We start from the raw sequence: 23,034 nt of genomic DNA on the forward strand, positions 1-23,034 counted from the left end.
GTGGATGTTCTTCTGTCAAGCATGTGCACAGATACAAAAAAATAAATGTGATACTGGACAGCTGCACTTGCATAACAAGCAGGGAGCTTGGGCAAGGGTTGCTTAGCTTGCTTGGAGTCCATTAAGGGCTTTTGATGGTCAGTAGTCCTGGCTTCCTGTAGAAAAATGGATTTTGCTGCAGAAGACCAGAAATTCTGTCCAACCAGTGCAGAGAGCTGTACAGTGAAACCCAGCACTGGGCACTAAGGGCCATGGGCTGTACCACACTTGTGCTGCAGCAGGAACAGCATGTGCCACTTTCCATCCCAAGATTTACCAGGGAAGAAATTCCCAGACATGAAACAAAACTGTGAAAAACGAAAAACCTGTGGTCCTCATTATGGTGCTTTCTGCAAAGTTTTTGCTTGTCTGTGAGGGTCAAGTACAAAAGCTTTGCCTGGCAAATGTTTCCATCCTATTCTTTAGGAAGTGGGAAGCTCCTTTGCAGAAAGCCCTGACACCTGACAGTGCAGAAGGCACTGACATCCCTGTGATCCAAGGAGACAGCACTGAACTGGAGTGCAGACCACACTCTGTGTAGAGGAGGGCCTCAGAAGTGCAATACTGAAACATTTGGTTTCTCTTCTTGTTTAAAATTGTAGAGAGAAAGGAAGAGCCCTTTGCCAACCACTCCAGCCGTGAATCCAGGCCCAGCATCACTGAGCAAATGCCACCACCTGAGCCAAACTCCTTCACTGCGTCTGCCAGAAGAGTAAGTGAATTTGGAATCAATGGGGACTCCAGCAGTGCTCAGAAGCTGAAGGTGTTACTGGGAGATGGATGCTCTGAAACCAGTCTTCAGAGGACTTTGACTTGAATTTAGAAAAGCCTGGTAGTACGAAATTCTGATAAAGATGTGTGTTAACAGCAGTGTAGGGACAATATGGTTCTTCCTGAATCTCTGATCCTCCAGAGCAAATTGTGGTGAAGAAACCCAGCTTACAGCACATGCTCTGTGTGCTGTCAGTTCTGGAGGGGCTAGTGCCAGTGTGTTCTCAACACATCTGTCACCAGAGCTGATTCCTGCCTGTGTGCCTGTGGTGAGTTTGGCACCATCATCCAAAGTGCCTCTGACTTGCCAAAGCCAGTTGAGTCAGTGGTATGATGTTAGCACCAGCAAGCAGAGGGTAGTTTGCATGTGGCTGGCTGGGCTGAAAGCCGAGGTGAAGTGGTGAATGAAATCTTGTGTGAATCCTCCTGCTCTCAGATCACTCAGCTAGATGGCACCAGGAGACTCTGCTCTGCACAGGACTCCTGTCGTGTGCCACTGCTTTCTTTTTGCACCAGACTATGGAGAAAACAGCACAGACACCTGGCCCAGGGCTGAAGCACTCGGTGCTTGTCAGAGGGAAATGTTTTCTGCTTAGGCACAATTTTTTGTTTTTGGCATGTAACTGAGTGTAACCAAGATCAAATGAAACAGAGCTCCTCTGGGCATTGTTCAGCTCAGGCTGGCTTAGCAGGGGAACTGTTAGAGGTAGAAGGATGCTGGGAAGTGTGAGCACTTCAGTTAACCTTTTCCCAGCTGCACAGGTTTGGTCTCACTCCTTTAACACAGAATAAGGGTGTTAGGATGTAGAAGCTGGCCTGTGAGCAGAGCAGTTACTGATTTCACCTCAGTCACCTAAGATCAGCTTCTTTACCTTCTCTCACCCGTTTGATTTTTCTGCAATTGTCTTTGACAGACTTGGCTTTAGAATGTGTTGCCTTCTATTAGGGGAGTTATTAGTATGTGCTGTTCCTGAATTGTTCAGAATTTACAGATGGCAGCTTTTGCTGTGGTTTTGAGCATTCTCTGAGGAAAGCATCAGAATGACATGAAAATGTTAGAGCAGTGTAGCTCAGTAGATTGGCAGTGCTGGAAGTGGTGGAGTACAGATTAACTCTTTGCATCCTCATTGAAATGACATGAGCTGAAAACATTGCTCAGATACTGCAGGGATAATTTTAGCTTGGCAGTCTTCAGACAGTGAGTCTGAGGGCAGAGCTCCCCAGTAGCTCCATTTATTCTGAATAGTGTCAGATGGTTTGTGTCAGATAGAATATGATACAATAATGCTTAGATCAGCTTTGATCAAAAGCCTTGTCTGCCCAGTGTCCTGCCCAACAGTGACTGTCAGAAGCTACTGGAGAACACAATCTTGCAGGAATTCCCTCCCACATTCCAGCAATTGGCATTCAGGGACTCACTGAACCTGGTGTATTTTTGTCTTCAGTAGCTCCTGTTGGGCTTTTCCTCTCTGCAGTCACTTTTTGATAGGGATCCTCTAATGTCCAATGGTAAAAAGAATCCTTCAGCTTAGTTAAAAACTCTGCAAAGCTCCCTGTCCCATTAACCTACCACACACTGGGTTTGTTTGCTGTCCCTTGTTCCTTTATGGGAAGGACCAAGAAATAATTGTTCCTTACTCACCTTTCTGTGTGCCACTGAGGGTTTCATGTACTTGGTCACATCTCAGCCTGGAGACTACTAATATACTGAATATCTCCTCATGCAAAACCTCTCTTGCTCTACTCATCCTTCCTGCCTTTCCCTGAGCTCTTCCCTTCTTGTCAACTGCTGCTGAGCCCTGGAGCTGAGCTGTGTGTGGTACCAAAGGTGTAATTGTACCCTGCAGTGACACAGAGCCACACAGTGGTTGTGTGTTTTGTATCCTGTACCTTTCCGATAATTCCTAATAATTTGTTTGCTTTATTTCCTGTACAACTTGGTGCTTAGCCCTCTACAAGTGGCTCTTGTGATGCTCAGGCTCCATTCTTGAATGGCAGTGGGCAGCCTTTTGGAAGACTTGATAACTGTAGCTAAGGTTGCACATTTAAGCAGTTGCACATTTAAGCAGTTGCACATTTAAGTAGTTGTATAAGTTGTATAAGTTATATAAGGACTAATTTTTGCAGCTCAGAAATGCCTCATATTCCATAAAGCACAATTCTGTGGTATGCACAGTTACCTGCCCATGGAAGGGGCCTCTGTGAGGCTGAAGTCCAACACCCTGCTCAAAGCAGAATTAAGCTCATGTCATGTTGCTTTGTCCTACCTCAGCTGAGTACTGAAAGGTCTCTGAGGATGGAGATGCTCTGCTCCCTTGCTCCCTGTCCCAGTGCAGCTTTGCTTCTGCCAGGAGTTGTGTCTCCATATCAGCTGGGATTTCCCAAGTGGAGACTTGTCTGTTCTCCTTTCACTGTAGACAGGTCTGGTTCCATGTGCTCTGTAAACCCACTCCCAAGTAGCAGAGCAACTAAATTCCGTCTTTGCCTTCTCTTTTCCATGCTCAACAATCCAGGTTTCCTCAGTCTCTTCCTTTACAGTGTTGTTGGCTGCAGCTCCCTGGTGATCTCAATGGCTTCTCCTGGACTCCACTGGTGTGAGGGGTTTGTTTTGCAGCTAGTTCTGTAAGACCTGAGTCCTTGTTTCTGCTTTCCTGCCTTTTTATGAATAATTCCCCCTTCCTAAATGAGTGATAATAAATAAATGAGTGATAATAAAAGCTTTATTGTTCCTTATATTCTTTCCTCAAAGCTGGAGGAGGGCATTGTGTAGGCAAAGACCTGCACAGTGACAGAAGATCCCTTTCATCCTCTGTCCTTGGGGATGAGGCACTACAGCAGTTTGCACCCCTGTGAGTTCACCTTGAGCTCTGGCCTGTAATTAAAGTGAAACAGGAAATAAGTCATTCTGTCATACAAGTCTAGTCCAGTAAAAACTGGGGCTTTCTGAAACACTTTCTGAACTTAGAGTGTGCCTTGCAGTGCTGTTCCTTTTTCCAAACTGTTCCAAACTGTTTCTCCTCCACAGTTCAGTTGGCTCAGCAAGTCAGATGAGCAGAAGGATGAATCACCTTCATCCTGGAGGCTGGGCCTGAGGAAGACTGGCAGCCACAACATGTTGAGTGAAGTTGCTGCCACTCGTGAGGCACAGAGGGATAAAACTTCTTCCATCTATCGCTCCTCGTCCAGCCCTCGGATATCTGCACTGTTGGACAACAAGGAAAAGGTTTGGCTTTTAGCAAGGATGTTTCAGTGTATCCACTTTACCCCACAGGTGTAAACCCCTTTCCTTTTCAGTTATTGCTGGGGTTTTTATCCATAACAAATGTGGGTCTCTTTCATTCTTACTTTCTTTTTCTTTTAAAAAACATTTCCCTCCTATCAGTTGTTTCTCCAGAACTGGAGTTTGGTGCCCTTTTGGCCTAATTCCTGCTCAGTTTGGACCAGGCTGCCACTGAAAAGGGGCTCTCAGTCTGGCACAAGCCTATTCTTTACCAGAAAATGTCCAATCCAGACATCACCACATACCTGCAGTGGAGATCCTCCTTCCCCATCATTTATATAGATTTCTCCTCTATCCACTGGCTGCATTTGTAAATCCCATCACACCTATTCAGTAACTGTAACTTTTCTGCCCCTGGGTAGATGCCTCATCCCTGGAGGTGATCAAGGTCACCTTGGATGGAACTCTGGTCTAGTGGACTAAAGATACCTTTCAACCCAAACCATTCTCTGATTCTGTGATTGACAAGTTATTCTCTAAGCTAGAGCATGCTTTTATTCACTACCATGGTCATCAGGAAATCCCTTTCAGAACTGATATTTCTGTGCTGTGCTATGTGTTGCCCAAGAAGTTGCCTTAAACCAGCTGGTAGGAGAGTGCTTTCTTAGTTGAAGAAATTTGAACATGAATTTATTTGCCACTGAATGTGCTGGACGGGTAAGAGATATGTAGCTGAAGTTCTTCTTTTGCTTCACCAGGACAGAGATAACAAGAGTTATCTTGCCACCATAGTCCCCAGAAGACTGAGCAGTACGAGTGATATAGAAGAAAAAGAAAACAGGTGAGCCTGGCTGAAGTTAATGCTCAGCTTCCATCCTGTCAGTAGTACTTCTGGAATATAATTTTTCTGCAGTCATGCTTTGTACATTTTCTCAGCAGTCTGCAGTGCACAGGCATTCACAACATCAAGAGCCAGCTCTGTCTATAAAAGTTCTGCTACGTTGGTTTTTATTTAGGTGAGCAGGAGTCAGCAGACTGGTTCCTCCACCCCTGTACTCAAATAGTCACAGGCTCCATCCAGGCAACCAGATTTATGGATCCTTTCTCCTTTTAATATGCAAGTGCCTCATTTTGTAGCTGCCACCTGTACTTCTACTTGTCACTTGCTCAGCAGTCACCTTCAGTCCCTTTGTTCACACCTCTGTTGCTTGAGCTTGTGAACTTTCCCATGTGGGAACTGTTTCATTGCAGGGCTGTTTTTACAGTCGATGTGTGTAGATGCCCCTGGACAGAACCATGGTGTAAATGGTGTGTGTATATCCAGGATTTCCAGAGGGATTTGAGGAGCTGGTCTACAAGCAGTGTCTTCAGGTGCCTTCCAGTGCTTAAAGGGGCTCCCAGAGAGCTGGAGAGGGACTTTGGGAAAGGGCCAGGAGTGCCAGGACAAGGGGGAATGGCTTCCCACTGTCAGAGGGCAGAGATAGATGGGATATTGGGAAGGAATTCTTGGCTGTGAGGGTGAGGAGGCCCTGGCACAGCGTGCCCAGAGCAGCTGTGGCTGTCCCATCCCTGGAAGTGTCCAAGGCCAGGTTGGATGTGGCTTGAAGCAGCCTGGGAAAGTGGAAGATGTCCCTGCCAGGGCAGGTAGTAGGGCAGGATGAGCTTTAAGGTCTCTTCCAACCCTGGCCATTCTGTGATTCAGTTTGTACTCGAAGGAGTAAAATTTGACCTTAGCCTTATTTCCACCTACTTTCCCAAGAGAGGAGGAAAGGCACATGCAGGGCAGTAGCTTTGAACTGTAATTGTTGGGCAGGAGCTGTGGCAGATGACACCCTGAGAGAATTTGAGCACAGCTTGAGATTCTTTGCTAATCTTTTGCTAGAACCTCCCTGCTGTGTTCTTGTTCATTCTCAGGCAGTCTCTGAGGTCCAGAGCTTTGCAGACAATTTGTGTCTGTTGATCTGCTCAAGAAGGTTTGGCAGAGGCTGCTGTTGAATGGCACAATTAAATTAAATAATAAATTAAATAATAACAATTAAATAATAACAAATAATAACAATTAAATAGGTGCTGACAAGTGTCCTTTTCTGGGTGGAGTGGGGACTGGCCTTCAGGAGCAGATGGTGCCCAGGCACGCTGTGTAGTACAGATTTTTTCCCAATATTTTTTCCTTTCAAAACATCTGTGTTTTCCTTTCTGGAGTGCACAGGTGTCCTGAGAGAGCATCAGTCTGGGCATGACAACTGGAAATGAGAATTAATGGCAGGGTGATGGGGGAATGGATTAGTGCTGCATTACAAGCTCCAGGTCCTGTCCAGCATCAGCAGAGAACAGGATACCCTGCCAGAGTGTGCATTAGCATTAGGGAAAGAGCCCTGTGTTCAGATAACCAGGGTAAATAGGACTACTAGGAATTTCTTGATGACTTGTCAAGTAGCTTTAGATACTGTAAATATTTTGTTTGTCGTTTTCATGATTTTGTGGTGGACCTGGTGTGCTGGGTTGATTGTTGGACTCGATGATCTTAGAGGAGTTTTCCAAGCCAAATGATTTTGTGAAAGGCTTTGCTGTGCTGAATTCCTTTTGTCCTTGCCTGGATACCTTGAAGAATAAAAGCTTCCCTGCAGTTCCAGTATCTGCCCACTCTGACCTTGTTGTTTGATACAAACAGCAGTGAGAGTATTATATGACACTATTTAATATGTTGAATTACTTCTATGGACAAGCTGAATTTCATTTGCAAGTTTTCTGACTAAAAAGGATCTTGTTCCTCATAATGCAAAACATTAGATCATCTGTGATTCTGAATTGAGCTGGCAAGAGCAGGAGTTGATGTTAAGGCCAGAGCAGGTGTTTCTCTGAGCTGTGTCACCTGAACAATGTAGCACATAAAGTAAGGGAAGGATCTGTGCTGTGCAACTGTAAAGGAACCCAAAGCAGACCCCAGAGGTTTTTCTAAGCAAAGGCTGTGTCTGTCCTGCTTTAGAGAATCCGCAGTGAACCTGGTGAGGAGTGGCTCCTACACCCGGCAGCCCTGGAGAGATGAGCCAAAGGGAAACGAAGCTCCCCACTCTGGTGCACCCACTACCTATGTATCCACCTACTTGAAAAGGTATGTCCAGCTCTGGCTTCCATGGCTTCTCAGGCAGTCAGAACCACTCATAACATGTCTCCCAGACCTCAGCCTCCTGCTTGTTGCCTCCTGCATCTTGTAACTGGCCTTGGGACCCTCTTCTGCCGACAGCAGGAAAGAAAAATCTTAACCTTTCATACTTGTCATGCTAAATAGTGTTTTTAAAGGCTATAATTTTTATTAATTTGCAAATTTCTGCACTGAGTTTAAATACTCTTGTTCCCATAATTCAAATGTGATGTTTTCTCTGTTTAATGCTGATGTTATGGTTAGAAAATAAAACCAAAATCAATCATAAAAACAGTTTAATATTATAAAGAGTCCAAAAGTGTTGTTCAGATAGCTCTTGGTGAATAAGTTATAGCTTATCTCTAATTTTGGTTTATATTAGTCAATGTTTGTGGTATCATCAGATCTTGTGCATGATGTACAGCACTTGCTAAGGAGTAAAACTCATGCTTCCACTGTTGTTTTGTAAGGCAGTAAGGAAGGAAGCAGTTTGTTCACAGTGTGAGCAGTGTACAATCTGAGTTGTAGAGGTTGGTAAAGGAGTGTAGTGGTTTAGGTAGAAGCAGGAAGGCAATTCCAGGCAAAACTCCTGTTACTGCAGTGTCCTGGACCCTCCTGGGAGGCAGACCCTTGGTGTCCTTGAGGTGGGACCTAACAGCTCTGTGTGAGTGAGCTGAGACACTGCCCTGCTCTGGTGAGGCAAACAATGCAGTGCTGGGTTTTCATGTGAGCAGGAGCATCAGCAGTGCCAGCACTTCACCTTTATTTCAGCTGGTACTGGAGACCATCAAAACAGCCTGTGATGAACACTTCACACTGCAAAGCAGTTGTGTTTCTGCCTAAGGAAAACAGCAGCAACAGCTTCAGGGTTTAGATTGAGTTTCACCAGATTCTAGACACTAAACTAAGCAACTGTCCTGAAGATGGAACAATTGCTTGAGATACTTGGGAAGAGGCAGTTTGTTGCAGTGTTTATGCTGTAGAGGTAAGTGGTGCTCAAGGATGTGTGTGGCCAGTTGCTGAGCACGTACAGATCCATCGCCACAAAAGGTGAAGCAGCCCCTTCAAGCAGAAGCCTTGTGCTCTGCTGATCCATTCCAGTGACTTCACAGCTGTCCTGGGATGTGATGACAGCCCAGCCTCCATAGCTTGTCTCTCTCTGAAGCTGGTCTGACAAGCTGCAGCTGGTAACATTGGAAAACTTGTACCCCTTACAGCTGGCACACCTGTGCTGCTCCCTGAGCTGAGGGACAGCCCAGTCACCCCCAGGCAATCTTACAAACATTGCTGGTTTATCCCAGCTAATCCTGCACCAGATTTAGTGTTGCAGTCACACTGTTGTACTGTATTTCCTTGGTTGAAGTGTACAGAAAGTGGGGAAGGTTTAGGCTGCAGTGGGATGTCGCTGATACTGAGTTCTTGTCACAAAGGCTGAATTCTGGCCTTTGGTAAGAGAATGATGGGTACACAAGCAGGTACAGAGAGTAGCTTTGTCAGGTAGGAATAAATGTGCTTTTAAAGGAGAGATCAATGGGTTTGCACTTCATATACAAACAGTAAAACCATGCTCAATTAGATCTTTATCCCACAGAGTTTTCTGTAGGAGAACACAGAGAAATTGAATATGATTGTATTGAACTTTTGATTTCTCCAGCCTTGTACGTCTTCCCCTAAGATGAGGAAAGGAACCTGGTTAGGCATAAATGTTTGTCATTTCTGAGTATCAGCAAAACTCTGAACACAACTCCAAAAGGTGAAAGCTTCTTAGAGAGGAAGAATTTGAGGGAATATGACATGCTTGGATGAGGGATATGACATGTCATGTGGATGTCAGTGAGGGGATGACTGTGTACATCTGCAGCTCCCCTTTGCCTCTGCATTTGACTGATCTCCATAAAGATCACAGATGGAAGGGACCTTAAATCCCATCTCCTTCCACCCCCTGTCCCTGCAGGGACACCTTCCACAAACCTGGCCTTGGACACTTGCAGGGATCCAGGGGCAGCCCCAGCTTCTCTGGGCAGCCTGTGCCAGGAACTCCCCACCCTCACAGGGCACAATTCCTTCCCAATGTCCCATCTATCCCTAGTTATGTTCTTTAAGTGAATGAACAACAGCAGCAGATCATCTTAAGATGGGGGAAAAGCTGCTGTTGTTGTGGGGGATTTTTTGGTTTTGTTTTGTCTTTTTGTTTGGTTTTGTTTAAGAAAAGGGAACAAAATAACTTGCAGCAATGTTACAAGTGTTGGAGCAGATGTTAATGCTCTCTCAGTCATGGTACTGGCAGCTGTCCTGCTTTCTCTGTGTGTTCCACTGGCCCAGAAATCTACAGAACCCTGCTCTAATATCCTGGTGTCCATTTTAGTGCATACTGGCCTTCAAAAATCCAGGTCACTTTGACTGTGAATGAAAGGATGTGGAGGAAAACTGGCAGAGCAGGTTGGATTAGTTCAGCATCCTGCCTTTGACATCAGGCAGAAGTGCTGCCTCCCAGGAAGGGCTCACACCAGAATGAAATCCTTCAGCCACAGTTTCTCCTTCATTTCACATTTATGCAAACACCTCCTTGCTGGTTCTGGTCACATAAAAGCCATTGCAGTGAGCCAGGACAACAGTCCCTGCAGCCCAGACTCTGTTTCTGACAGCAGCTGGTTTTGAAGAAGTTGCAAAAACCAGATAACTTCAGAGCAGTCTTCTACCTCCCACGCTCTCCTTGCTTCCAGGAACCAGGAATTTAGGAGCCAGGGGTTATATTAAACCATTGTTCTTAATACTGTTGACACTGTTCTTAATCACTGTGGCCAACTTCTGTACCCAGATCCTGGTTTGATCTTTGCAATACCCCATGGCAGTATGTTTAAAAAAAATAGTAATGTGCTTTTTGCAAACCTTTTTTATACCACATGTGGATGCTTTTTAGGAGTGTGAAGGTTCTTAAGTTAAATTTTTTAATGCCTTTAAAATATTTCTTTAAAGTCAGAAGTATTTCTTTTTATTGCTTTGAAATGGTGCTTTACATTTCTTTGCTCATTCCCTGATGGTTCTGTTGTGGTGATAATGTTAAAGAATGAGGAGCAGTGTGTCAGTGCCTTTTTTTATTTCTAATGTTGAATTCTTCAGCATAATTTCAGAGCCTTCCCTTTCACAGACTGCTGTGGACACAGGATTCCCTTGCTAACCTTTATATTGCAATTTTCTAGTCCTGTTCAGATCAAATGTGAACAATGGAGTAAATGCCTTGGAGTGCTTCTCACACTGTGCAGTGCCACCCATGCAGGGGGACAGGCTGGGAGGTGGATTCCTGCAGAGCTGCCAGTGCCTTGGCTCCCTTGGGAGCAGGAGTTCATTCCTGGTGCCCCAGCACCACATTTCTCTACCCCTGAGCTGGCACAATGCCATCCCTGTGCTGTGTTCCTCCGTTCCTCCTCCTTCCCTCTTAAATCACTGCTTTCCCAGGCACCTGGTGCTGCTTCCATCCTCCTCACCCATTGCCTTTCCCTTCTGAAAGAATCCTTGTCAGGGCTTTCTTGATATCCCTCTTGCATCCTCCCTTCCTGACCAAGTTCCTTCTCTCTCTTGCAGCCATTCTCGTGCCCCAGCCTCTCTGCTTTGGGCTCTCCTAGGATGGTGCCACATCATCTCTGCTCTCCCAGGGCTGCCACAACCTTTTCCCCTGCTGATCCTCTTCTTCCTTCCCCAAACAGAGGCTCCACTGCCATCCTCTCCTCAGAACACTCATTTACATGACTCCACAGCCACTTGCTCCACATGCCCACCCCAGCCAGGTTCCTCTTCCCACTCCCACCCTTCTCCCAGCCCATCTCCAGGGCTTGGCTTTTCCCTCTGGAGCAGAGAGCCAAGAAGGAAGGGACTTGCTTCCAGCAGGACTTCCTGCTCCTGCATGCTCCAGGCAGGGCCAGCATTCCAAGAAAAAGCTCTGTTTAGGGTCCAACAGAGGTTGCTGCCTGGTGACAATGACTTGCTTGTTCCTGTGTGACCTGGACATGGCAGGCTGCCATCAACCGAGGAGCCCAAAGGGGAGATTCCCCCTGTGGAGGCCTTCCAGGATGCTCTGTTGTCCCCTTTGGCTCCCTAGGGACCAGCTGCTCATGTAAAACTGCTGTAAACTGGTGCCTGGGTGAACAGGACTGGATCCTTTCTCTGGCCTCCTGTCCTTGGCTGTGGTCCTGCCCCTTCCCAGTGCTATTTCAGCCTCTCTGGATTCTTACTCAAGAGCTGACTTCCAGTTTCATTCTGTTGTCCCTGGCTTTCCCTAAAACCTGCAGTTCTGTCCTGGCCTGCTTCTTTCCTCTAGGCCAGCTTTTATTCCTGTGCAAGCACTTTGGTCCATGTGCCCTGCTGTGGGAGCCATTAGGATGCAGAAGGTGAGAGCCAGCCTTTGATCCTTCAGACAGTCCAGTCTGACCAGTAGCAACCAGGCATTCCAGGTACTGGGAAAGCTGTGTCAGGGCCCTAGGAGCCCCTGGATTGCTCTGTGCAGGCAGTGAGCAGCTTGTGTGCAGGGGTAGGCCATGGGCAAGGAGATTCTGCCAGATTTCATCAGGTCTGTTTTCACAGATATGCAGCTTTTCCCACTAGAGTGGATTTTCTCTCCCCTTAGGCTGGATTTTCTTTGAAAAAGTGAAAGGTCCATCCTTGTATAAGAGCCCTTCTTCTTTCCCCCTCTGTCTTCTCCAAAATATGAACACAACACAGCTTTTCAGTAAAGATTGGTTTTCAGGGCTTGCTTTAAACTGGCAAAATATTTTCCTTGCTCATTCTTGAATATTTTTGGATAGCTGTGCTAGCTATTTTCTATATGTTTATGCCAAATGTGTCTTAAAGAGAATTAAAGCCCAAACTGATTTGTCTCTGCCAAAACCTAAAGCCCCTGGAAATTAGTTCTTAAAACTGGAAGTGCTGGACATTCTCAGAGGTGTTGCAGCCAGACCAGGTTATGTCACTCTCTCCTCTCCTGCTTTAAGCATCCTCATCCTTGCACCTGCCTTTCCCCAGGGCACAGGGTGTTCCATGTGCCCTGCTCTCACTGCAGCAGGGTTTGTGCCTTCCCTGATCCTCCCCACCTCCCCCCCACGCCGTTGTGCTCTCGCTGGAACTGAGCTGGGCTTAGCTAAGCAGGGCTCTGCTGGCCCTGGCCTGTGTGGGCAACCAGCGACAGCTCTGCTGCTTTCTCATCTCCTTGCACACATTTTGCTGCCATGTGGTACCTGCTCCCTTCCCAGCTGCCAGCCTGGCTGTGGGATGTGCTGTTGAATATTTACTGTGCTCTGAAGGACGTGATTTTGTGATGTTTTACAGTGCTTCATTTGGTAGAAGTAGTGACCTGAGCAGTCCCTACATTTCAGCCAGTTGCAGTCCATCTCTAGCTACCTCACCCACTGCCATTGGCTCATCTACCTCCCTGGGCACCCCGTGGCAAGCTGTCCCTTGCTGTCCCCCATCTCTCGGTGTGAGCACTCCTGCTTCAGCCCGCCACAACACCAGGTAACGGCTCCCAGCGGATGTAATGCTCCAAAAGTCGGCGTTTGGGTTGGAAGTTGTGGAGTGGATTAGGGATTGGAGGTGTGCTTCCACATGGGAAGTGCTGATGAGCAATCCCAGGATGATGAGGAATCCCAGGATGGTGGTGTTGGACAGTTCCAGTGGTGGGTGGAACTGGCAGGCAGGTGACAGTCCCTTGTGCCCTCTGTCCCTGTGACACAGCACGTGTCTCAGGCTGCCCCCAGGTGCTCAGTGTATAAGCTCTTGGAGTCCCTTCCTTCTGCTTATTCACCAGGTACATTTTTCTGATCATTTTTGCTACTAACAGGGATGTGAAGGCTGTTAATTCCTCCTGCTCATTCTTCTCCCAAGTTTTGTAAAATTCATTTTACTGTGGCTGTTCTCTACAAACACGAGTGTAAAGCGAGGAGGATGAACTGTCCACGCTCCCCCGTGGAGGAGGTTGGGCTCGATCAGCACTGGAGTTCACTTGCTTTGCTTTCCATATGTCTTCTCTATTTCAGAGCCCCTTTCAGGCAACAAACTGATTCTGCTGTAGAGAAAAACGCAGAGGGCAGCTGTGGCAGCACCCCTCTAGGTGTAATCACAAACCGTGCTGTGCTCGGCGCTGCCAACGGCACCGGGAATGCCGGGGCTGCCTCCGCCCTGGGGAAGGAGCTCTCTGCTGAGGAGGCCAGGGAGCGCAGAAGGTCAGTGAGGAGTGGGCTCCAGTGGCCCCCTCCGTGGGCAGCTCTCACGTGGTGGTGATGGTGGGGGTTTAAGAACTGGTTTTTAGGTGCTCCATGAAGTTCCCAGGTTGCTGTCCCTACCCAGTCTGAAGGTTTTGAACTGAATCATCACGGGCTTGTAGGTTAAATTGAGTTCCATAATTTTCTGCTTGTCTCTTCAGCATCTCAGCCTTTTCCTTCAGTACTAATCTCAGCTCCTAATCTCAGCCCCATCCCAGTGTGTTTGCAGGGACACACAGCATAGCAGCCACTCACAGTGGGTTGTGTAAAATGAATCCCACCCTAAAAAGACCATTGTCCTGAGATACATTCAGATAAAATCTGTCCCTCTGATTCAGCTCAGCTGTATTTACTTATGCCCTGATGGAGACATCTGTGCTGCACAGGTCCCCCAGATTCCCTTTGCAGTTGAGTGGGAGAAAACAAACATTCCTGGGGTGTGTAAGTGTGTGACACAGTAGGAGCTGGACTCCAGCTTTGACTGGAAAGGCCAGAGGCAGGAGACTGCCGTGTGCAGCTGAGGCCATTCCAGCAGTAGCAGCAGTGGGAATGACTGACTCCAGCTGGTGGTATGTCTTCCTTATCACATGGTGTTATTTTAAGACTGGGGAAATACAAACCTGGGGAGACAGCTCTTTCCAAAGGAACTTTACCCTGTGTGTTAATTACAGAATATGAACTGATCTGTATATTCCTCCTGCAAACAGGTTAACTTTTCCAAAATCTGTCTCCTCTGATGGCATCAGTGAAAGCAAATAGTAATAAATAACTATTATTTATTATTGGGTGTTTCTAACCAGCAGTGAGTTCATGTAGAGTATCTACAGAGTGCTTGGATTCTTCCACATTGTCATGGTGATTTATTGAAATACAACCCTTGCTGAGTGCAGATAGTGCTGTGACACATCTTAAATGGCCTGAGGCTGAAGGATGGCAAAAGCAATAATGGGAATTATCAGCCACTAAAGGTGGTTGGGCTGAGCTGCTGCTCAGCTTCACTTGCAGTACATCCAAGCAAGGTGGGCTGTGCTGTTGGAAAATACTTAAATTTGTAATGCTGTTTAGGATTTTTATTTTTTTTTCCAGAGCTAGCACAGGGAGCACTAGGAAAGTATTAAAACGTTCTGGAGGAGCCACATTCATCAGCTTTGTGTGCAGGGATAGTTTGCACCAGCCACTGGAGGGTAACTTTGGTGTGAAAGCACTTGGGTTAGCCCTGGAAGTGTCTCTGTGTACTCCTGTTGCATTGTTGGAGGTCACTTGGCTTGGGGTCATTTGCAGTTGGATTGAGATGAGCTGCCAGAAGATGCTGCCAGAGCCCAGTGAGGTTGTGCAAGAGGACAGAGTGAGTACTGTGCTCTCAGTTCTCACTTCAGACCCTTCACAAGGGTCTCTCCATTTTAACAAGCCCAAAATGAAGTTGCAGAAGCAGATTTTTCCCTTCAGAAGTGGGCTTCTCAAAGTCCCCCCAGACTTCTGGCACTGTCTGCAGATAGAGAGCTGGACAGGGATAGTTATTTGTAGATGCCCAAAAAAGCATGCATTGATATTACTGCATTGGCATTTACTGTCAAATCTGTTTCTATAAATAATACAGAAGATCTGTTTGTCTCCTGCATTTTTATTAGAGAACCATCTCATGTGAATTATGGTAATGTAAAGAGAAAACACTAGGAATTTTTCTCACCTTCAACTGATGCTTTGAAACAACTGAGAGTAAAAAAAGTCCAGAAATTTTGTATTGTGCTCACTGGGGAGGAAACCTTAGTGATGAATGTACATCCTTACAGTGGGATAAAGTGACTGGGAGCTATCTGCACATTGGAAGTAGGAAACATGGACACAGGGAGACAGGAGAAGTCACCTAAATGGGAAAAGCTTATTAGGGAAGGAGACCAATTCCAGTAAAATAAAAAGGCAAACAGTTGTCAGGGCAGTGCTGTATGGATTTCAGTTCCCAGTGGCAGCTGTTGCAGGAGTGTTTGGGCTGCTTCAGTGTTTCCAAAGCGCCAGCTTGCTCTTAGCAACAAAAACATAAACAGGCTGATCATCTAATATTAGATCACAGGGACTTCTCTGAACTTGTGGCCTGAAAATTATCTGTGTGAGGCCAGAAGGTGAAAGCAGAAGTGGCTGAGTAGGGCTGGGCATGAACGACTGGCAGAGTGCTCTGTTGTGCTGGTTTGCATCCTCTGGTGGCCAGCAGGCCTTACCCTGCCCCAGCACAGTGTTTGACCCATGGTGCTTCACCTGTTCTTTGATTTCCAGCTGCATTGGTCAGGAAATGCTCCAGTAAATGCTGGGAAATCGTGTAAATTCCAAGGAAAGAACCAGCAGAGGGGCAGCAGAGCAGAGATCTGTTTGGGGCACGCGGTGCCAGCCGGACAGTGCCCGCTCAGGGCTGGGGCCAGATGTTCCAGAGGTGCTGCCACGTGTGTTCAGTGTGTCCTGCACATCCCAGGCTCCTGATGCTCCTCTGCAGCACTGCAGTGTGCTGTGCTGTGAGCTGGAAATGGGCCATCTCCCACAGCCACTGCTTGTGCCAGGCAGCTTCTTTGGGGTTTTTGCTGGGAATTTTGGAGGTGCTGATGAACAGTGTGGTCTGGCTGTTTGGATCATCTCCTGCCAGAAGCAAATTGTCTTCTGTTGTCAGTCTGAACTCAAACAGCCCAGGCTCTGCTGAGGGTGAATTTCAGCTGTGTGGATATTGTGACTACAGTACCTCACACAGACCCTGTTCTTCCTGGGGCAGAGCTAGAAGCTTCCTCATTTCTGCTGGCTGCCCATGGATGGTGGGGAATGAGGAATCCTGTTGTTTGGAGCCCAGTGCTGGATTTTCCATTTTCATCCAAGGTGACAGTGGCTTCACTGTCTGTGCAGGGTCAGTGGAGGGCTCTGGTCACAGGAGTCCTGCACTGCAGCCCCTGCCAGAGTATCCCTGCTGTCACAAGTCTGGGCTGCACAGAGCTCTGTCCCCTGGGTGCAGATTGGGGTGGATGCAGGAGATCCTGCCATAATGGAATGTCACTTGAGCCATGAGATTTCTGTGCTGGTAGGAAAGTGTGGGAGATCTGGCTGAAGCTTTTCATAGTCTGTGGAAGTTTTAGTTTCCAGAGCAGCTGGAAAGGTGGTCCTGCAGCCACAGCATGGGGTGAGACACACTTTGCCTGAGAACTTCTGAAAGGCAAGTCTGTGGTCTGTGGCCAGTTTAAAAGGACTCTTGAATTTGAAATCTCTTCTGGTTCGGCAAGAATTAGGATTTAAATTTTTTTACCCCCCCACCACTGTGTTTATAGAGCTGAATTGTGCCATTGTGTGTGTTCTTCCTCTTCCTCAGGAAGGTTCCAGCAGGGTGGTTCCAGCACTTGCCATCAGACACGCTCTTAGAGACAGGAAACTCATCTCTCTCCTTACTTTTTAATTTATTCTGACCAGTTTCTCACATAACTGTCCAATCCCTGGAGGTGTCCAAGGCCAAGTTGGACAGGGCTTGGAGCAGCCTGGTCTAATGGAAGGTTGTCCCTGCTCATGGCAGGGGGTGGAACTGGATGATCTTTAAGGTCCCTTCAAACTCAAATCATTCCATGATTCCATGATAAATCCAGACTAGGAGTGAGGAGGACTTGTTTTCTGGGCAGCTTTGGGGCTGGCAGCTCTGCTCAGCCCATGTCTTCTTGCCCTCTAAAGTCTTCCCTAGAAATACTTTTCAGCTGAAGGAAATTCGCTGACATGCCAGGTAACTGTTTGACAAACACTTCTGTTTCCTGCTTCATTCCCAAGAGGAATTTATTTTTCATTCTGAGGATCCAGCTGCTAATTATAGTAGCATATATTATTTATATATTAATAACTGAATCCTCCTCCACCAGTACTGTTAGATGAACAAATTTTGGCAAGTCCTTTTACCTCGTGGTTCTTGTTCTGTGGGCATTCTGAGTGTGTCTCCTCCAGGAAGAACGTGGATGTGTAACCTGGTAAATGTCCCTTAACCCTTATGATCTGGGAAATGGAATAAATGCCCCTGATCTCTCTGAAACTATGAGATTTGCATTCAAGGGGTATTTAAATGTTGCTTGGGAGGAACTGGCAGAAAAGGCTGTGAGCTGTAGCTCACTGCTGCCATTTCTTAACAGCATTTGACCCTATAATCCTTATCACTGACTGATGTAAAGCTGAGTGGTGTTAATCTCCTGGGAAAGGTCCCTGGGGAAGCAGAGCAGTGGGATGCTCCTGCAAGGAGCTGCTCCAAGGCAAGGGAAGGATTCCTGTCCACAGTACACAGTGGACAACAAGAAGTTAAGAGGTTTCTCTCTCCTGTGAAGAACTGAATGATCATCAGGCACCTGCTGTGACAGCATTTCCCTGCCACTGGCTGTGCAGTTAATCACTTTCAGATAAAGTTGTCCCTTTTTTCAAAGGCTGCTGGTGCAGATGACGTGGGAGGGCAGGAATTCTGCTGGCCATGGGATTGTCCATGTTGGGAAGAGGCGAGATTGCTCCTGCTGGATCAGAAAGCAGGCTGCATTTTTATTTGGAGTAAGGTCGAGGTGTGGGCCAGGGTCAGTGCAGTTTCCTTTGGGGGCGGTGAGCAGGTGTGTGCTGCATGCTCAGCCTCCAGGGCTTCACCCTCCCAGGGCTCAGGGGAAGGGGGGTGGATATTTTGGCATTTGCTCTGGGCAGGGGAGCCCAGGCCGTGGGTTGGCCTGCTAACAAAAGCAGAATCCACCCAGGATCCTTCAGGAATGGTCAAGGAAAGGAAGCAGGGACCACTTGAGCTAAACATTGTAAAAGTACTGCAGCTTGGCAGCGTGGAGCAAGCAGAAGGTAAAATTGCCTTTCCCCAGCCCCATCCATGCCGAGTGTGTGTGCAATTCCTCTTGGCTTACTAACAGGAACCACTGCCCTGCTGCACGTGCTTCACCCTCAGTCTAACAGCAATAACAGCACCCTCTGGCCCCAGTGCCATCCCAGTGCCATCCCAGTGCCATCCCAGTGCCATCCCAGTGCCACTGCCTGGATGTTCAGGGGCTTGGCTGTACTAACTTGGACAAGTTCAGCTACTTCTCTGTGCCCAAAGTGGCCATTAAAGCCAAGGATGTAGCCAAGTATTTGTAGAGATCCTGTGTGTCACTGCAGCTGAGGGCTAACAGCACTAAATCAGCTACTCTGTTAAATTCTGTGCTCCACGGTATTGACCTGGGGATGTGAAAGGTGGAGGAGCCAAAGAAGCTAGGTAACCTCCCTGGCATTTCTATTTGAAAAGTTTTTGTGCAGAATTAATTCATCTTCTGTCCCTGAGAACAGTGGACACTGGAAATTGAACCAAAGCCACGGGCTAAGAAACTGCAATGTGAGCTCAGTAGGAAATGGAAATCTTTGATACATTATTAATATTCAGTGTTATTTTGTGTAATTCTGTTGGGGCTGATCTGTGATCCTGTTCCTTGGAGCTGCTCAGGCGTCTCCTGCTCCCACAAGGTGGCAGTGGAAGGCAGGCAAACATCACTCCTCGGGCTTATCTGGTTCAGCAGCTGAACCTTCTTTATCACCACCAGCTTCTGATTTTACTTTATTTTTTAGTTGCAAAAGACAATTTCCAAAATACTCAGAGTTTTGCTAAGTTAATTTTTTTTCCCCCCAGGGATTTTCTAGCCTGGAAAATTTTCTGCTTCAAACTGTAAACCAGCTTTTGGGAAAGCTGTAACAGGTCTGCTTAAAGTTATTGAAAATGTCAAATTGTGTTGGTTCCATGGCAAATGAGAGGGATGCTGGCAGAGGCAGGACATTGGTTTCCTCGATCAGTGGCAGGAAATTCCTGCAGCAGATTTTTAATGCAAGGATGCAGCTCCCAAGAGCTGCAGATTGTTCCCTGTCATGGTGACAACCCACTCAGTGCTGTATATTGACACCTGAAGTCCTGTGCTGAACACAAACAGTTCCAAAATATTCCATCCTGGTAAGCTTTGCACTTGTGATGGTCACAGCTGGGATGTTCAGTGTCTCAGGTGACACTGTCAGCTCAGGTCCTGTTGGCTGCCTCTGCTCTGGGGTTGCAGCACTCTTTGTTTTTCTCTTACAGAAGGAATTCCTGGATTGTTTTGGGTTTTTTAAACAAGTACTTGCTTTCCTCTTCTGGCACAAGTTTAAAGGTCTGAGTTCCCAGAAACAGTTACTGCAGCCAGTTTAGGGAATGTCATCACTGTGAAGTTTGTTGCTTTTTCACCATAATTCTGAGTGATATTAATTAATGTGAAGGGATTACATAGATCATTAAAAGCTTCTCAAGTTTGTGCTGACTCCCCCAGCCCCAAAGTTGGTGAGCTCTCAGTGTATTTTATTCCTCTGGTGGAGGGATTGCAGGGGCTGTGTTCCCAGCTGGATCTGCACCCCAAACACTCCTCCCCTGGTGCTGGAGCTGTCCAGACTGCCAAGGAGGCACAAGGAGCTGCCCTGGGGACACAGCACAGAAGGAGCAGCTCTGCTGTCTGAGGGGCACACACAGAACTGAACATGGAACCATGGAATGGTTTGGGTTGGGAGGTTGGTCAGGATCTTACAGCTCATACACCTTCCACTGCACCAGGTGGCTCCAAGCCCCATCCAACCTGGCCTTTGAACACTTCCAGGGACAAGGCATGGGAAAGGACAAAAATTGTCTCCACTGATGGGAAGTGTTCTTGTAGCCTCAACTGTCACACATATAACCTTACCCCATTGTAACTGTCCTGTGGAAACAGGAGTTGTGCAGGGATAAAGGGAGCTGGTGGTTTTCATTAACAAGTGGCAAAGATCACAAGTCTCTTAATCTCTTGGATCAGCAACTGAACATGTTGAGCAGTATGAGAAATAAAGAAGTTAATCTGCTGCTAGTGAACCTGCTAATCAACCTGTAATCAAAGGACTGAAATTCAGACACTGAAATTTGCACAAGCTGAGAATTCATTGTCCAGATTGAAACAACAGCAGCAAAATCCTGAAAATGGGGAATTCTCAGCCAAACCTTTTTGCTGTGAAGCTGTGAAAGGCTTTAGGACTATGATCTTGTTATCCTTCTGTCCTCAGCTTATTAAATAACTCAGCATTGTCAGGCTGTCTCCCCCCTCATCCCCAGCTCCAACACTCTCAGTCTGATGTGTTATCCTTCTCTCCTGCCTGGAAGGGTCTCTCAGAACACATCCAGCTTCTGGCAGTTTCTCTAATGACAATTTCCACTTCCAGTGGGCTGATGGGCAGAACATGTCAGCACAGGGATAAATTCAGGGGAGAACCAAAACCTGTTGCTTGGATAAGAGAGCAGAAAAGTTTCTTTTTCTGACTGTTTCCATGTAGTTGCCAATGATTGACTCGCTGCTGGGGACATAGTTCATTTTCTAACTTAAGGAATTGTATTTTGGGAACTGCTGTCAGCATTGTTGCCTGCAAAACTTGCACTTGATTCTCCTCCCTCCTCCAGCTTACAGACAGTTATTTGCTAATGGCAACTTTCCAGTTTGTAGGAATGCATTGCTGGGATGCTGTACTTTTCCAGTTGTTTCCAGGGAACAGTATCTGTACTTCAGGATTTTGCTGACTTTTTTTTTTTTTCCTTTTTTCACCATGCATGTGAGTTTTTAATATACATACTTGTGTATATAAACATATATATACATATGTGTGTATGCCTGAGAAATAGATACATGTGTGACAAAGACTTTTTAAATCACTGCAGTGTTTGGAACAGGGCTACTGTACTCTTCTTAAGAAGAGAAATTTCAAACATTTTAGGTCTGAATAGCCACATGGCTTTCCATGTGCTGAACACACCTCCTTGTGCACAGGGAGCCAAACCTGTGCCTGACTCCCCTTACCTGTGTTACCTGGATTTGGAAGAGCCAAAAGTCTGTCCTGGCTTCCAAGAAAACTCACTGTTGGTCCTAGTCTAGTGAGTTTAGTTCAGAATCACTGCTAAGCTGGAAAGAGCTGAGAGGATTTGGAGAGGGCCTAGGAAGAGCTTTCCTCCAGAAGAGCCCCATCAGGCCCAGCTCCAGTTCATGATCAGCAGAGTCTTGATCCCAGAGACTGGGGACAGCTGCAGTGATGAACCAGTTACAGTGTGCAGTTCATGTTCTGATTGTGCTGGCTGCAGGACCTGGGTTTATTGAAGAGGACCTGACAGGGATGGAGAGAACCTGTCATGGCCCAAAGCAGCTCAGGCAGGGGTGGATCTCAAATTTCAGTCCTGACAGCAGAATGAAATTCCTTGAATCCAGTCTGAGAAAAGAGCAGCTGTAGAACTTGGTGGATGTTTAGCTTCCAGATTTGTTGCCAGGTGTTCATGGAATGCCAGAAAGGTTTGGGTTGGAGCTCATCTCATTCCACCCCCTGCCATGGCAGGGACACCTTCCACTAGACCAGGTGGCTCCAAGTCCTGTCCAGCCTGGCTTTGGACACATCCAGGGATGGGGCAGCCTCAGTGGCTCTGCCATATACAGGTGATGTAAAACTCCAGGTTTTGGACGTTCTTGCTGTTCCCTCTGGGGCTTGGTGATGTTCTGCCAAAGGACTCCATGATGGTGAATGGTGTTTGCCAGAAACACTTCAAGCTCTGAGTGCCTGAAGGAGTTCAGGATGGCAGGAAAGAGACCAGTGTTGTAAAAGAATTATCAGAAGACAGTGTGTTTCTTGGAGAAATTCATCTTTTGCTCTTGTTACCCATGCACCAACCAACAGGGCACTGTAACTCTTTTCTGCATCCCTTGACTTGGGAAGGGTTTCTCATGGCAATATTTTATTTTCCTCTGCCAGCATTCTCTAACATACAGATTTGCTCCTGTATTCCTGGTTTACCAATCTGTGTATCCAGCCTTCCTATTTCCTGGGTTGAATCTCCACTTCTGTTGGTATTGCAGCTTCTTTTGGCTTGACATGGTGATGAGTTGGGGTCCATTTAAGTTTTACACTATTGTTGATGAAAGAGTTGACAGATGAAAATAGGTGTTTTCTTGAAAACAGGTAGAATTAATTGGGAGCCAGGTTTATCAGTCAGTTACGAGGTTTTTTTCCTAGCTAATACACAAATCAGAAACTCTCTCAGGGCAGCAGGACACACTTGTCTCTGTCTGTGGGAGCTGTAAATCTCTGCTGTGGTTTTGCTGACTCTCACATACACATCTTGAACAATTTGTATTCTTCTCCTTGAACTTACAGCCAAAATTCTGGTAAAAATCTGTTCTGCTTTATATATGCCTTGAGCTTGGTGTTATAGCTGCTCTTATTGCAAGTATTTCTCAGAGAAAGCTTACTGCAAGGAAACACAGCACATAGGACCTTTCCTTTGAAGATCTGCTCTAGACCCTGAGATATTTCCTTGAACTATAGGATGGCACAGGCACTGCACTTGAGCAAGCAGCATGTTCCTTTAAAACATAATTAAAAACTCTGTAGAGGCTGCCTCACACCCCATTTGGTGCTTGTGCCCTGCAGCCTGCTGTGCTCTGCAGTGTTTCTGCTTTAGAGAGCAGCGTGTTGCTCTGCCCAGCCCTGAGCTGCATCCAGTTCACCATCTTCTTCCTGGGCATTTGTTCTCTCTCTCTCTCTCTCTTCCAGCCCATTTAGTGCACTCTGGTCTCTCA

The 23,034-nt window shown here is 46.8% G+C and overlaps 1 protein-coding gene across 10 annotated transcripts in view; it reads left to right on the plus strand.

Annotated features, from left to right (window-relative positions):
- PPP1R12B (protein phosphatase 1 regulatory subunit 12B) overlaps nt 1–23,034 on the plus strand; it is a 126,699-nt gene that overhangs the window by 50,420 nt on the left and 53,245 nt on the right. For 7 of the 10 annotated variants that reach the window (XM_014258960.2, XM_088067262.1, XM_088067264.1 and 4 more), the window contains exons 9-14: nt 642–751; nt 3,836–4,033; nt 4,789–4,871; nt 7,017–7,142; nt 12,492–12,677; nt 13,199–13,384. In XM_014258960.2, the coding sequence (XP_014114435.1) occupies nt 642–751; nt 3,836–4,033; nt 4,789–4,871; nt 7,017–7,142; nt 12,492–12,677; nt 13,199–13,384 (889 nt within the window). The remainder of the gene's footprint in view (nt 1–641; nt 752–3,835; nt 4,034–4,788; nt 4,872–7,016; nt 7,143–12,491; nt 12,678–13,198; nt 13,385–23,034) is intronic. The other 3 variants (XM_088067267.1, XM_088067268.1, XM_088067269.1) reach the window with 2 other exon arrangements.

The sequence above is a fragment of the Pseudopodoces humilis genome, chromosome 26 (assembly GCF_049639895.1).
Source record: "Pseudopodoces humilis isolate 2021_Gansu_Grassland_sample_001 chromosome 26, ASM4963989v1, whole genome shotgun sequence".
In the NCBI taxonomy this organism is placed as follows: domain Eukaryota; kingdom Metazoa; phylum Chordata; class Aves; order Passeriformes; family Paridae; genus Pseudopodoces; species Pseudopodoces humilis.